At 40.0% G+C, this 15,951-nt stretch overlaps 1 protein-coding gene across 1 annotated transcript in view; it reads right to left on the bottom strand.

The window, feature by feature from the left end:
- The window catches only part of STARD13 (StAR related lipid transfer domain containing 13), a 438,704-nt gene that overhangs the window by 255,094 nt on the left and 167,659 nt on the right, over positions 1–15,951 (bottom strand). Inside the window, exon 4 of the mRNA XM_073613333.1 lies at positions 15,625–15,658. Coding sequence (XP_073469434.1) covers positions 15,625–15,658 — 34 coding nt within the window. The remainder of the gene's footprint in view (positions 1–15,624; positions 15,659–15,951) is intronic.

The raw sequence follows: 15,951 nt of genomic DNA, 5'->3' as shown, positions 1-15,951 counted from the left end.
GGTGGACGCCAGCAGGCTAAATACCTAAGTAGCTTCTTGAGTCTCAAGGGAGTATGGTGGTAATATCTTGAGTTTCCAGCCTCCTGTTGGCTGTTACAAAGGAAAACTATATTGGTTCTGGGTCAATTTTATCATGGTATTTTTGCTTTTAAGTTTATATGTTTTAAAGTCTCCACACACACTATATATATATATATATACACACACACACACACTATGTCACCAAAAGTATTGGGACACCTGCCTTTCCAGGAACATGAACTTTAATGGCATCCCAGTCTTAGTCCGTAGGGTTTAATATAGAGTTGGCCCAACCTTTGCAGCTATAACAGCTTCAACTCTTCTGGGAAGGCTGTCCACAAGGTTTAGGAGTGTGTCTATGGGAATGTTTGACCATTCATCCAGAAGCGCATTTGTGAGGTCAGGCACTGATGTGGACGAGAAGGCCTGGCTGGCAGTTTCCGCTCTAATTCATCCCAGGAGCCCACATACGCTGATACATATAACTAGAGAGGTTGTATGTCACAGCCTCTCTGCTGTCACTGGTGCTATATCCTTTTTGATACTAATCCCTCTGAACGGTATGAGCTATATCGATTTGGTTTAATCTTGCGATTTATTCACAGAACCTTTGCCTTACCGCTTGTTTTCCTTTCATTTTCTCTCTATTTTTCTAGGGCTCCTTATGTGGGAATTGTAGTGGATATTCATATCCCTCAGTCCTATAAACATGCTTTCCTGTGCCTCATTATTTTGAAGATGAGCTTTGGAAATCCTAGCTGATTGGATATACAGTATATAATTATCTGATGTATCTGGTCATTATATTATTATTATTGTATAGTTCTCTGTCATCTCTACATACGTTTTTGAAAACCTTTGGAACAACTCTACATATTTCTACTACATCAAATCTTATAGGCGGTTTTCTGTGGTTCATCAACTGCAGGAGGTAAAGCATATACTTTTGATATTATATGGATTTAGATTTGTTTCATCCCTGTGTATCATCTGAGGCTGTTCACTTCACTGGGTATATGTGAGGGTTTACATCCACTTTAAGGAAACATATCCTAAAAGATAAAAATAATTGAGCACTGTACGTGATACTTTTTTAATCTGCACCAACACTCAAAGTTTCAGGACTGGCTTTCGAGGTGTAGCCACCTCTTCTAAGGTACAAGCAGTACCTTAAAAGAAGGGGGTACACGCGAAAGCATGTCCTGAAATATTCAAATGATGAATGTTTTTGTTGCAAGTGCTCTAATACGACTACAATCTCCTCCAACCTGTCCTAAAAGCAAAATAGGAACTGAGCTCTCCTGAAAAGGTAAATTCCCTGATCATCATGTTGACCATCTTTCTCAATATTTTGAATCACTGATATGGAGCAAGTATATAAGTAAAGAATCCAAATTTTTCTCTTACTTACTATTTTTATTTGTTCCAGGTCGGTGCTCAGAAATTATTAAGTCAATGGATGAGCATAAACCAAGCAACTAGCATTTTCAGAAGGTCAGCAGTCCAATATATTCTATAATGGCAGGTTTAATTTAATTCAAATACTGGTAAAGTTGGCAGAAACATGATACTTTAATTTAAATTGTTCTTAAGTTGTATGTTACCAGACAGATCTGCATACTTCCAGAGATTGATGCATGTTAGCAGAGTGAACTTCCATGTTGCCTCTTACCAGCATTAGATCTATGTGGCCAGGTTTGCTTGCATTTTGTCCTTCTATATTTTCTTGCATTAACAGGAAAAGATTCGTCATATAGAAAATTAACAAACATTTTACAAAGAGGCAGAAGGTACATAATCATATCTAATAATGGAGCCTTCTTTAAAAGCTTGGATACAGAATACAAGTAGAACTCAAAGTCACTGAAGCTTGCCTGTGTTTAGTCTATGAGAAAACCTCCAACAATTTCTTACGTCAAAATCTAGCACCACTAGCATCATCGCTCTTGAGAACTCTTAGCTTCCCTTCGTTTCTGTTTTTATAACGCCCCATTCCATACATTTAGCCCTTTTTTGTATGCCAGATAAGTATAAAACTTAGAGCAAAGAAAACTGTATCTGAACAAAAAAGAAGACTTAAATAATGATCCTTGCCAGTATTAGAATACCCTTTGTGGACCTAACAGACATATAGTCCCAAGGGTAGCCACCACCCTCTACATATAAATGCCTGGGTGTGCTTCACCAAGGTAATCTTCATACAACTCCAAAGTAGTTCAGAGGCACTCTTGTGCCTTGAAAAATAGATAGTACAAAACTGAAACATTTATTGTGTCAACATTTTGATGGATCTCTGCCCGACTTGTGAACATTGACATATTAATTGTCACCCTTAAATGCCTGGACACATGCAACATATATATGTACAAACCTTATAGATCCCAGCACCGGGCTCTAGTGTGTGGAGACTGAGTCAGATAGTACCGTATTATATATTAATATATGCTTATTTTGTTCTGATGTTTCATTTTAATCAGAGTTTAACAAACCAAATTAAAAAAATCATACCTCGATGGCTAAAGCTGTCTCAGAGCAATCCGATTTTTGGTAATAAGCTGTCCACGCTAGGAGGGGATCATGTCAAATTAGTACATCGATTTAATAAAATGCCAATTAGCGTTGAGCAAATTGGTGTGCTCTAACACCTCATGAATATTTTCCACAGTTTGCAAATTAATTTCACCTAGTGTTCATGAACGGGTAAAGGGGAGGCATTTGGACCTCTAGCAAGTTCATTTCCCAAATGCACAGTGCACAGTTACATAATTAGTCAGGTTACAAAAAGACACAAGTTCATCTAGTTTAACTATTAGAAAAAAAAATAAAATAAATAGAATAAATAGAAAATCTTTATACACAGAATCCTATACCCACAGTCGATCCAGAGACAGGAAAAAAATCTAAAGCATGGTCCAATTTGCTTAGGTTTCCCTCCAGATGTAAAGAGTGTCCCCTTGTCATCTATAATGACCAAACACCCAGATCCCAGCCCTTGTGTCCATGTTCAACTCAAAAACCTGGGTGCCCAACCCATTCTTAGTGACCTCTGTTCACTAGGGATGAGCCAAACACCCCCCCGGTTCGGTTTACAGCAGAACATGCAAAAAATTTGTTCATTTGTCTATGGGACACGAGCGTGAAAAATCAAAAGTGCTAATTTTAAAGGCTTATATACAAGTTATTGGCATAAAAAGTGTTTGGGGACCCGGGTCCTGCCCCAGTTTTAAGTTTTAAAAACGGACGTTTTTTTCATGAGCAGTGATTTTAATAATGCTTAAAGTTAAACAATAAAAAAAAAATATTCCTTTCAATGTAGTGCCTGGGTGTGTGTCCTTAGTATGCCTGTGAAGTAGCTTATTTTTCCCGTGTTTAGAACAATACCACAGCAAAATGACATTTCTAAAGGAAAAAATTTTATTTAAAACTACTCGCGGCTGTAATGTATTGTCGGGTCCCAGCAATATAGATGAAGATCATTGAAAAAAACGGCATGGGTCCCCCCCAGTCCATTATCAGGCCCTTTGGGTCTGGTATGGATATTAAGGGGAACCCCCACCCAAATAAAAAAAAGGCGTGGGGGCCCCCCAGGCCCCCAGGCACAATATACTCTGAACAGCACTATATATATACTATACGGCCTGCCCTATATACTCTGCAGAAAATTGGGCCTTAGGTGTTGGTGATACCAGAACACTGTAAGCTCTCACAGTTACTCTTGGTGAGCGCAGGAACTGCTGTGAAATACTATATAAAAAATTGTAATTACATGCCCCTGTTAAACAGGGGCAGAAAAATTGGGCCTTGGGTGGTGGTGATGGTACCACAACACTGTAATCCCTCACAAATATTCTTGTTGGGCGCAGGAATGGGCCCTGCGTTGAAATATTATATCAAAAATTGTAATTACATGCCCCTGTTAAACAGGGGGAGAAAAACTGGGCCTGTGGTGGTGGTGGTGCCCTAAACCAAAAATATTGTTGGAAGCTAGCATCATCAAGATTGAAGAGGAATAGGATAGTCAGCATAGGCAGTCTTCAAGGGATCCCACATCCATAGAAAATGATCCAAGACTGATTCATTTTTATGAATGTGAGCCTATCAACAGAGTCTGTGGACAGGCACACTCTATGATCCGTTACAAACCCTCCAGCAGCACTGAATGTGCGTTCATAAAGAACACTGGATGCAGGACAGGCCAGTAGCTCAATTGCATATTGAGCAAGTTCTGGCCATTGGTCCATCCTCAAGACCCAGTAATCCAGTGGATGCTCTGTTGGAAAGGTCTCCAAGTCTGCTCTTGCCCCTAGATATTCCTTCACCATGTAATGCGGGTGCTGGTAATGGTTGCTTGAACCGATCAGACCTTGGCGCTGAGGACTGAAAAATTGTTTAACCACTTCAGCTCAGGAAGATTTGTCTGCTCAATGACCAGGCCATTTTTTGCGATACAGCACTGCGTCGCTTTAACTGACAATTGCGCGGTCATATAATGCTGTACCCAAACAAAATTGATGTTGTTTTTTTCTCACAAATAAAGCTTTCTTTTGTTGGCATTTGATCACCTCTGCGGTTTTAATTTTTTGCACTATAAACAAAAGAAGAGCGACAATTTTGAAAAAAAAACAATATCTTTTACTCTTTGCTATAATAAATATCCCACATTTAAAAAAAAAAAAATGTTTTCCTCATTCTTCTACATATTTTTGGTAAAAAAAATCGCAATAAGCGTATATTGATTGGTTTGTGCAAAAGTTATAGCGTCTGCAAAATAGGGGATAGATTTATGGCATTTTTATTATTATTTTTGTTTTACTAGTAATGGCGGCGATCAGCGATTTTTATCGGGGCTGCGATATTGCGGTGGACAAATCGGACACTTCTGACACATTTTTGGGACCACTGACATTTATACTGCTATAAAAATGCACTTACTGCATAAATGACACTGACAGGGAAGGAGTTAACACTAGAGGTCAGGTGCATGCTTTGGCCAATCATCATACAGCAATGCACTGCGATCTCGCAGTGCATTATGGGGCGTTCCACGGCGCTCAAATTTGCCGCGAACGCCCCATAATGTTTTTGCGAACAGGTGAACACCCGATATTCGAGTCGAACCTATGTTCGACCAGAACATCAAGCTCATCCCTACTGTTCACTAAGTCAATGTGCTGACATTTAAGCATGCCTTATGGCCGTATTGCACCTTCATGACAATTGAGAGCCATTTGGACTAAGTTGAAATAGAGGTATCGTTGTAAAGAAGGCATTGCACACCCTGTAGGCCATACATTATGTCGTCAATAAAAAACAGGTGTGTGAAGATGGAATAGAAATGGATGTTCTTAAATAAAACATTGTATATGGATTTGAGCTAGTAATATTAACCTTTAACCAGCTAACCTCATGATGGCGACCCCTAAGCATATTTACGGTTTAAATTTGCTGGATTGCCAGGTGGAGGCAATCCAAGTGCATTTAGTATTCACAACCAGACATTTAACAGATACTAATCAGATTTCTCTTTGTTCCTTATTACAACCAATCAAATTATATTGTTCATTTTCTGGTTTTTAGTTACTATTGTAGTCTTGACTCTGGTCTGATGTGATCCATGCAGTATATACAGTATATTAGACTGGTGTGTACAGGACAGAAATAACAAGAACACCTGTAAAAATGTATCTTGATATCTCTTCAAATAAGAGATAGCCTATAGATATGCTCACGCAGGGCTTGGTTACTGTGACATGAAATGTGAGGCCCTTAGAAACCCTTGCCTGAAATGCTTTATGTTGACACTGAGATCCCAGATAACTAGTTTCCTGGAAGTTCAGTCACTATGGCAAATTAAGATAAATATTTCACTCATGCTCTCATTTTTTAGCAAGCAATATGCACTTGAAAAGGTAAGGTCTAAGTGGAACTATAGAATACAATGTGACTGCTATGCAGCCAGCAGCCCAAGGGGTCTGATACTGGTTAGCTATATGATGTGTTATCCACACAACAGCAAAATTTAACAAAGTGTTATTGCTAAGACATCTATTTCAGCTTGTTTGGAGCATAGTATGCTGTGTTAGTTCTTGTTTTAAAATGGTTCTGCTTTTTTGTAGTGGGATGGTCAGGTCTGGATTTCATTTATATGAACTTCAGGCCATTTCTATAGATATGTGTGGATGTATTGCTCCTTGTATCTCAAATAATATAAAGTGCCTTGCATGTATGTATGTGGTCAAATGCTTATATATTTTTTCTTTAAAGACCTATCAGATATATTCATGTAAAACAAGATGAAGAAACATTGTGATAAACTGGTCCTGGTGGCAGCTTTTTCATAAACCTTTGGCCTGGAGGTTACACCTGAATGGTGTAAGGGGCAAATCTGCATTTAGCATAGGAAATTATGGCCAAGTGCCTATGTTTACAGGGTTAGAAGGGAACTACCCAGCCTCCAAAAGTATGAAATAATTGATAACTTATACTTATTTTTTTTTTTTTTCATCTTCTAGTCACCTCTAGAGCAGAAGGCAGAACTGGTAATAGAACCGTAGGGGCAAGAGGCCGCACTGGAAGTTGAGTGAAAAGGTTCTTTGACTTGTTCTATACATCAGTTATCATGTTTTCCTTTCTCATGTTGGATGTTCTGCACATCTAAATAGTAATCTTTCATATAAATCAGACCAAATTCTACCTAAAATGGAGCATTCTAGTAGTGATGTCTACTAAAATAATCACATAAAACAATAGACGCAACTTATACAAAAAAATGTCATCATTAAAGTTTACCTAGTGCATCATGATAACTAACTATAGCCTTGGGTGGGGGTATTAAGGGTATGGGATATAATGAATTTTCAACACTTTTTCCATTTCATTCCCACATTCTCCATGAAATGGAGCGCCCAGCAAGGCAAGAAGGGCTACTAGAAAGAGTAACAAACATGAACTAGACTGCATATCAAATGTAGTCATACCTTATAGTATTGTGACACAGTGCAGCACAACACTACGTGAATGTTTCGCAGTTAGGGTCTGCCTAAGAATTTTCTTACTTCAGCCGTTTTTAGGAAATGTAGGTCAGGAGTTAAGACTTATTTTCTTAACAGGAGAACTGGGATGAAATCATGAAATATTTAAAAACAAGTTGTAGACATCAATCAAAAGGTCTCTGAAGGTGTATGTGAAGATACAAAGTAAACTCACTTATCTATCTATGCCATCTGCCAAGTGACCCAAAACTGTGCAGAATTCGTCAGAGTAGCATGAGCAATGAGGGCAAAATGTATTCAATCACTTTTATGTAGGTCATAGCTAAAATCAGTTCTGAACATATGATACAAAAAATGTCTTCAGAAAAAGAAATATTGTTTATGATTAGTGTATTGCTATTGCAACATAAAGAGCAAATCCACCACAAACTGAAAATAATCCTCCACCCCAAACCCGCTCATCCATGCCTTTTACGAACCTTGCTTTGTGCACTGGTGTGCAGTCATGTTGGAACAGGAAGGGGCCATCCCCAAACTGTACCCACAAAGTTTGGAGCATGAAATTGTCCAAAATGTCTTGGTATGCTGAGGCCTTAAGAGTTCCCTTCACTGGAACTAAGGGGCCAAGACCAACCCCTGAAAAACAACCCCACACCCTAATCCCCCCTCCACTCAATGATTTGGACCAGTGCAAAAAGCAAGGTCCATAAAGACATGGATGAGCGAGTTTGGGGTGGAGGAATTTGACTGTCCTGACCTCAACCCAATAGAACACCTTTGGGATGAATTACAGTGAAGACTGCGAAACAGGCATTTTTGTCCAAGTCAGTGCCTGACCTCACAAATGGCCTTCTGAAAGAACGGTCAAACATTCCCATTGACACTCCTAAACCTTGTCAACAGTCTTCCCAGAAGAGTTGAAGCTGTTATAGTAGAGTTGAAGCTGTTATAGCTGCAAAGGGTGGGCCAACTCGATATTGAACCCTAAAGACTAAGATTGTGATGCCATTAAAGTTCATGTGCGTGTAAAGGCAGGCATCCCAATACCTTTGGTAATATAGTGTACCTGTAGCACCTCCTTGTGGTGGGTTGTTTAGCCAGTTTGAGCCGCAACACCAATAGCAAACCGCCTCTCCCAGCATGTTCTTTCAAACCTCAAAATCCTGCAAGAGCTTTCCAGAAAGTTCAGATATAGCAGGGTCAGTAACCGAGGTCATATCTATGGCTCACTATTACAGCATCATAAGGTAAATTCCTTGACTTAAAGGTCCTCTCTGTTTCCAGTAGCTCCAGAAACTACAAGGGGCAGATGCTTCACCAGGCCAGTGGAAGGATGCAGTTCTGATTCAGCTAATAAGAAATCCAAGAGTGTTACTCCATTGTGTGCCCTCTCTTGTACAGAACAACTACTTCTTCCCCGCAGAGCCCATTGGCAGTCTCACTCACTCTTTATCCCAGCACATTACAGACATAGAGGGGGGTTATTTACTAAAGCCGGTGAGTGCAAAATCTGGTGCAGCTCTTCAAAGAATCCAATCAGCTTCCAGGTTTTATTGCCAAGGCTTAACTGAACAAGCTGAAGTTACAAGCTGATTGCACATCTGCACCAGATTCTGAGTGCACCAGTTTTAGTAAATCCCCCCCAGACTGCCCAGTCTGGTTCAGATTGCATTTAACAGTTTTACTTCAGCCTAACTTGCCAGCAAACAATCTTGTTGTCATAAGATGGCATTTCCAACAGGGTGGCTTAAGGCAAGTCTGCAAAGAATAAACATCTACTATTACTTCTAGTGCACAGATGCCTACAGTAACACGGGCGCTTGGTAGGTCTCATGAAGAGTGCATTTTTCTCTTGTCTGTCTCCAAGAGGCTTTCTGACACTAAGTGTAAAGACCTTCCCACCATGGGTGCTCACAGCATTACAGTCTCTATGCTGTTATACTTCAGGGCTCTCCAGCTGCACCTAAAAGCGAAAGCCACCAAAATGTAATGTCCTGTAATTTGCTCCCCTTTTTCCACCAAAGACTCATGCTTCATTGGGGACAGACCCACTCATTGGAAGGGTTGGCCATGTGCACCTATGGCCCTTACATGCCTGCTGCTGCACCCTCTAATCTCCCAGGAAGAAAACTCTTCATTGACGCCATACATGGTAATTATATGCATTGTAAAATCCAATACGGAGACCAAATCTCACTGGAATCCTGTGTCTTTTATAGGTACAAGCTTCCCCTAAGAATGCCACCTTAAGCCAATGCAGAGGACAAGTTAGTGCTCCACAAAGTTCCCTCTAGAACCCAGATCATAGTCATGTGACCGCTCTGTTGTTTGTGTATCAAGGAATCGCAGGGACGCAGTCCAGCCCAGACCAGCATAAGATGCCGCACCATACCCCAAAACTCTGATACACACTAACTGCTTATCTACTCATTCTGAGGTCCAGAGTGCCCCCTCTCCACATGTGCAGTTTCATCAAGCTATTCTGTTTTAGGCTGAACCAAATGTTAAACCTGTTTTAAATCTATCAATTCTAAAAGGGAAATTGTTCAATGATAATGCTGAGCAATCTCACCCTGAGAAACAGCAAAGACTCTACAGGAGGGAGTAGATGAGAATGCCTGGCTACGGGCTGCGGTGGCCCTGTACTCGTGACCATTTAATTTGGTTTAAAGCCAGTAGGTCAATAGGCCAACAGTCTTGTCAAAGAAGGGGCATGAAATGTATTAGCTAGATTAAATGGCTATATTTTCTGTGTCTATATGTGCGTAAGAATACATTATTTTTTGGTTTCAGAAAACCTCCTAGCTAGAGCCAACATGGTTACGCAATTTTTCTCCATTCTAGCAGAAGAACCACAAGCAGAATTTGTAATATTCAAGATGCCTAGGGATTGATTTATTAAAACTAGGGAGTACAAAATCTGGTGCAGCTGTGCATGGTAGCCAATCAGCTTCTAACTTCAGCTTGTTCAATTAAAGTGTAAGTAAACCCTCCTATCGTTTTCAGCCAAGGAAGCTGCCATCTTTGCCTCTGTTTATTCTACAACTGCCATGATGCTGCACATGTGATCAGTTATGACACCAGCCATTGGATGGTTCGACAGTTTGGTTGAGAGCACAACCAATGGGAGTGTTAAATTTCCGGCACGTATCGGAAATGAAGCTGTTTTATGGATGAGTTTACTTCCGCTTTAAGCTTTGACAATAAATCCTGGAAGCTGATTGGCTTCTATGCAGAGCTGCACCAGATTTTGCATTCTCCAGTTTTAGTAAATCAAACCAAAAGCTTCCAGCCCAACTGGTCATTTTAGTTTCCAATGAGCTAATTGATCATACAGTTTCCAACATTTTTTTTATATTCCTTGCATTTATATAGCAGTAACATGTTGCATATTATTTTACATAGTATGTAGAACCATTCACATCAATCCATGTCACCAAAAAGAACTCAAAGTCTGAGGTGCCACACTCAAGTTAAAACTGGATGGAAGGTAATTGACCTTCCAGAATGTTTTTAGATTATATGCGGGAACCCACACATGCACAGGAAGAAAAGGGAAATTAACCCAGAACCAGCATGCTGCTAGCATTTCATAACAGATTCAATAGACATCTTGCTGCAGAAACAGAACACATTAGCTATCATAACTCCCTGCAGCATCTTTTATAATTAACAAGTAGCCTTGCAGTACTGGTTTTGTTCGCCCCAGAGTCACATTTCTAAAAGCTTGCAAACCCAAACAAGAGTCCTGGGGTGCTGATAGTCACACAATCTTAGTAGTCTCTTAAAGATGCAAGCCCTAACTAGAATGCATTTAGTTCCATCTTGAACTATTGCCATGTATTTTCTTTTTGGAAACAGTTTCCATCTATCCTTTCGTCTTTCTTGCATCTCAGTACTATTGATCATCTCCATCATGTTTCTGTCTATATGCACTTAAGCTGGCCATACATTACACACATTTCCTATTCAATTTTCTTTGGATTTACCTTGAATTATGTAGTACAAGGGCCTGTCTGATTACATAAAAATTGAAAGTGTTTAGGTTTGACCTCATATTATATTGTTTTGGTAAATCTAAAGGAAACTTGAGCAAGAAAATTGTATAATGTATGGCCAGCCTTACTCCAGTTAAAGCTGGTTGCCATTGCTCATAGAGGGCTTCCAGAATGTGCCTGCACAATTAGCATAGGCACAACTGCTTGTTGATTGCAGCACAAATGCATGTGACCCAATGGGACCTCAGGATAGCATTTGGGAGACAAGGACAGAGCCATGTCACCCTATAACATGGTTTAAGAAGGACCTTCATGGCAGGATTACCAAGCATTATTTTAATGGAAGCTGCAGATTAAAAAAAAAAAAAGACTCGGAAATTACATTAACATGTTAAAGTCTACACAAGATCTTTGTGATTGTTATAAATGATTTGGCTTTCATCTAATGAATATGGTTTTGTAAGATGGGATTGATGTAAATGGTTTAGTGTTCCCTGTAAAGTAACAGGTAAATAGCTGACATTAGATAGAATAAAATCAATACTACTGTAGAAGGGACACTGAAATTCAATTACGGTGGATTAGATGATAAAATAGAATAGTAACATATAACGCCAACATAGAATTGTATAAAATGTTCATTTAGTGTACTGAAGCAGAATTCATATTTTTTTTTTTTTTTTTGCAAATAATCGTTTTTTATTTGTAAATAGGATCTTTTTTATTTCTTCTGCTTTGTCTTCCTTAATCAGTTTACTGCAGTGCATATAATACTGTTAATGTCACTAGCGGGCAGCAATAGACTAGACATGGTGAAAGGAGCCTATCAGACACTTAGGATTGGACAGATGACACTAGCAGAGCATTAAGATAACGCTGCTCTAGACTGTGGGAAAGGAAAAGTGGACACTAGTCAACATTTATTATTTGAACAGGAGAACAGAAAAAAACTTTCAAAGTATGCAAGTGACAAGTTATTACAATCAAAATTGGATGGTGGTCAACCCTTGATCTGCGTATGGTTTCTAGGCAATGGAAAGCCTTTCAAAGAAGTGTTATGTGTGTAGAGCAGTTGATGCCGTCACAGACACATTGTTAAAGATGGAAAATATTTTCATATATTGGGATTAGTTGTCATAAACTCAGGGCAGATCCTTTTATGAGGCAAGGATTGTATCAAAGGCACCACTGAAGGGAATAAATATTGTTTTGTATATATTTTCTTTATCGTGTTCAGTAATGAAGTTTTAATTCAGTGAACATGAAACATTGCATAAAATGTTTTAATATTGATCATGTGCTGGTGGATTAGTAGAGTCTGTTGCAGGAATGTAGGGTGTAGCTAAATACAGCCGAACAAGTCAGAAGAGGGACAAGCACACTCCTTGTAATCTATATAGCTCTACATGGTGTAATAATGAGAGAAAGTCAAGAAATAAACAGTGGCGGCCTGTCCATTAGGGGCACATGGATGCCGCCACCCCTATCCATGCTTCCAGCCCCCCCATCTACATACAGGGCGCCCGACCATGGATTACAATGGAGGGGTGTTTTTTTGAAGCACATGATTAGAGCCAGAGGCTCTAATAGGCTTCAAAAAAGGGTGGGCTCGGGGCGCAGAGCACTGCGCTCCGAGCCCACCCAGCTGTGTGACAATAGCGAATAAATATTTGCTATTATCACACTGATTCTCTTCATGGCCAATCAGGAAGCGGGGCGTGAGATTGGCCTGAAAGGAAAACCAATCCTATTGGCCTATGAGAAGGAGACGTACGGCCAGGGAGACGCATCCCGGGACACACAGGAGACGCATCACGGGACACGGAGGAGATGCATCCTGGGACACAGAGGAGATGCACCCCACATCACGGAGGAGACACATCCCGGGACACGGAGGAGACGCATCCCAGGACACGGAGGAGACGCATCCCGGGACATGCAGGAGAGATGCATCCAGGGACACGGAGGAGACGCATCCCGGGACACAGAGGAGACGCATCCCAGGACACGGAGGAGACGCATCCCGGGACACGGAGAGACTGAGGGGGGAAACCGCCACCTGTCAGCTCAGGGTGAGTGAGCTGGCAACAGGGGGTGCGGTGTGGGCTGGAGCGAGGGGGAGGTGTCAGGTCCGTCGCCACCCAGTTGTGTAACAATAGCGATTGAATATTCGCTATGATCACACTGATTCTCTTCCCGGCCAATCAGGAAGCGGATCCTGAGATTGTCCAAAAGGAGAAGCCATTCTATTGGCCTATGAGGAGAAGACGTAGGGCCAGGGAGACGCATCATGGAACAGGGAGGAGACGGATCCCGGGACACAGAGAGACTGAGGTGGGTGAGTGAGCTGGTAACGGGGGGGTGTGGTGCAGGCTGGAGCGAGAGGGGGGGGATTTTTTCGTTTTTTTAATTTTATTTTATTTATTAAAGTGTATTTTTGCAAAAACCATGTATCTTAAAAAATTGGAACGACCGCCATTTTTTTCTCTAGGGTCTCTGCTAAAGAAATATACATCTACAGTATCTCACAAAAGTGAGTACACCCCTCACATTTTTGTAAATATTTTATTATATCTTTTCATGTGACAACACTGAAGAAATGACACTTTGCTACAATGTAAAGTAGTGAGTGTACAGCTTGTATAACAGTGTACATTTGCTGTCCCCTCAAAGTAAATGGCTTTTTTTCCTTTAGAAATATCATTTTGTGCAGGGACTGTTCTAAACACGGGAAAAATGTGCCACTTTAAAGGCATACTATAGACACCCCCCAGGTACAAAATTTAAAGGAATATTTTACTTTTATTGTTTCACTTTAAGCATTATTAAAATCACTGCTCCCGAAAAAAACGGCATGATACATGTCCCCTGGGGCAGGACCCAGGTCCCCAAACACTTTTTATGACAATACCATGAATATAAGCCTTTAAAATTAGCACTTTTGATTTCTCCCATAGACTTTTAAAGGGTGTTCCGCGGCTTTCGAATTTGCCTCGAACACCCCAAATTGTTGCTATTCGGCGAACAGGCGAACACCCGATGTTCGAGTCGAACTTACGTTTGACTCGAACATCGGGCTCTTCCCTATCCCTAATAACCAGTAAATATTAAGCTGGGGTATGAATGTGTGAATAACCCTTTTGGTGGCTATTTAATGACAGGTCTATGCTTTTTTACTGGTGTAGGGTCATAAAGTTTTCTTATACTGTATATTTTTGTAGTAATAAAATATTTTGTTATAGTCTTCATAGTTCCGAAGTGCAGTTTTGCCCCTATTTTTTCAGATTATTGGCGGTATTAGTTACATTACTATTGTAGGGCACTGGCTGACAGGGTTGTGGAAGCTGTATGTGTGTCACCTAAGTTTCTGACCTACACATGGTGAGGGCCTCTAGTGTTTTTGACTGGTGTGGAGAAAAGAGATCTTTCATTTTCTCACATCTTAATACGCAAGTTCTTGGCTAGTTCCTGGAGCCCAGAGGCTTTATAGAGATTTGGGTGGAAAAAATCCTGCATTTCATAGATCCCTATCTTACCTGCTGTGTACAGAGCCTTATATATGAGAGCTGACTGATGCTCAGGGGTCTCTCTCACTCTCTCTACTCTGAAAGCCTACTGCTGGGTGAAAAGGCTGGGTGACTGATGACAAAACACTAAAAAGGTACTAGAGCTTATTTTAGGGAACCCATTAGGGGCACCCTGTTTAGTTAGAGGCTTAGATGAGCAAATGTTTTGCTTGTTTTATGCTTTGGTACTTGCTGTACAAAGCCCTGCTGCGCTGAACCAAATCTGCTCACAGTACTGGATTAAGCTCTGTTGAGTGCCCTGGGCACTGGAAACCTTGGGGCACCCCTTCGCCGGTTTCTGAACGTTTTTCTTGCACACATTCTAGTGTGATAACATTGAATTAAGTAGTGTGCATGTCGGCTGCTAGATGGAGATGACTATCACTACTGTACATTACAAGTGTGTAAGTTGCACAAATTTTTTTTTATAAACTGACAGCTGAAAGAAGATGAGCTTTTAAGAGACAAACTGTAATGTGAACCTGATGTCTATGCTTTATGTAATTTAAGTTGTTATTGGGTACATTACATTAATACAGTATTTTCTCTATAGATTGCATTTGTGATGGCACAGAAAAACCACTAAGGATCACACCAAGCAGTAATATGAGCAGCCGCTTCAAAATGGCAACACAATGACGTTATCCATTAGCTTGCATATATCACAGAGGTGCTACAGATACTATTAGGGGAAGGAGTTCTGTATAGCTAAAACTATAGCATGATATACCCTTTTCAACTTGCTTTCCTTGCTTTTATGCCCCTCTTAATCATCAAGGCCCAAGTGTCAATCATACATTGAGCCCATAGCAACTAAATGAAATCATCAAGTCTCTGAACAGCTCTATTTATAATAATTGGAAAAGCATAAAAACTAATATTATTGCTGGACATAGTTTGAAACCTCATCAAAAACCTCTTGAAATCATAGACGAACAAGAAGTCAACAAAGGTATATGTGGAAGCACAAACAAAATGTAGTTTGGTGACTAAAACTATTTTATTGCTTCACAAGATTAATAAATGAAACACTTTGACTGTACTCACCAGCAATTCTACTGTCCACCATCTCAAAACTGACCTAGACAAGAAAAATATAGTATATTAATGCATATAAAGTAAGTATACAAATATTGACTTAAAATGCCATTTTGCCGTTATTTGAAAACATGAACTCCTTTTTTAAAGACCTCATTTATTCCTAATTTCATAAAAATAAAACAAAACAAATCCTCATCCAAAATTTACTGATTTGCATTAATTAAAATCTGATATGTTCTTTTACTCAACACTTTTCCTTTAATTTGCATATGCTTTTATAAACAATACTTGGTAACTACTTTGAAGTATAAAGCACATTTTTTGTCAACTTGA

Source organism: Aquarana catesbeiana, linkage group LG02, assembly GCF_042186555.1.
Source record: "Aquarana catesbeiana isolate 2022-GZ linkage group LG02, ASM4218655v1, whole genome shotgun sequence".
Classification (NCBI taxonomy): domain Eukaryota; kingdom Metazoa; phylum Chordata; class Amphibia; order Anura; family Ranidae; genus Aquarana; species Aquarana catesbeiana.
Note: the sequence above shows the minus strand (reverse complement) of the source record. Positions and strands in the feature narration are given on the sequence as shown.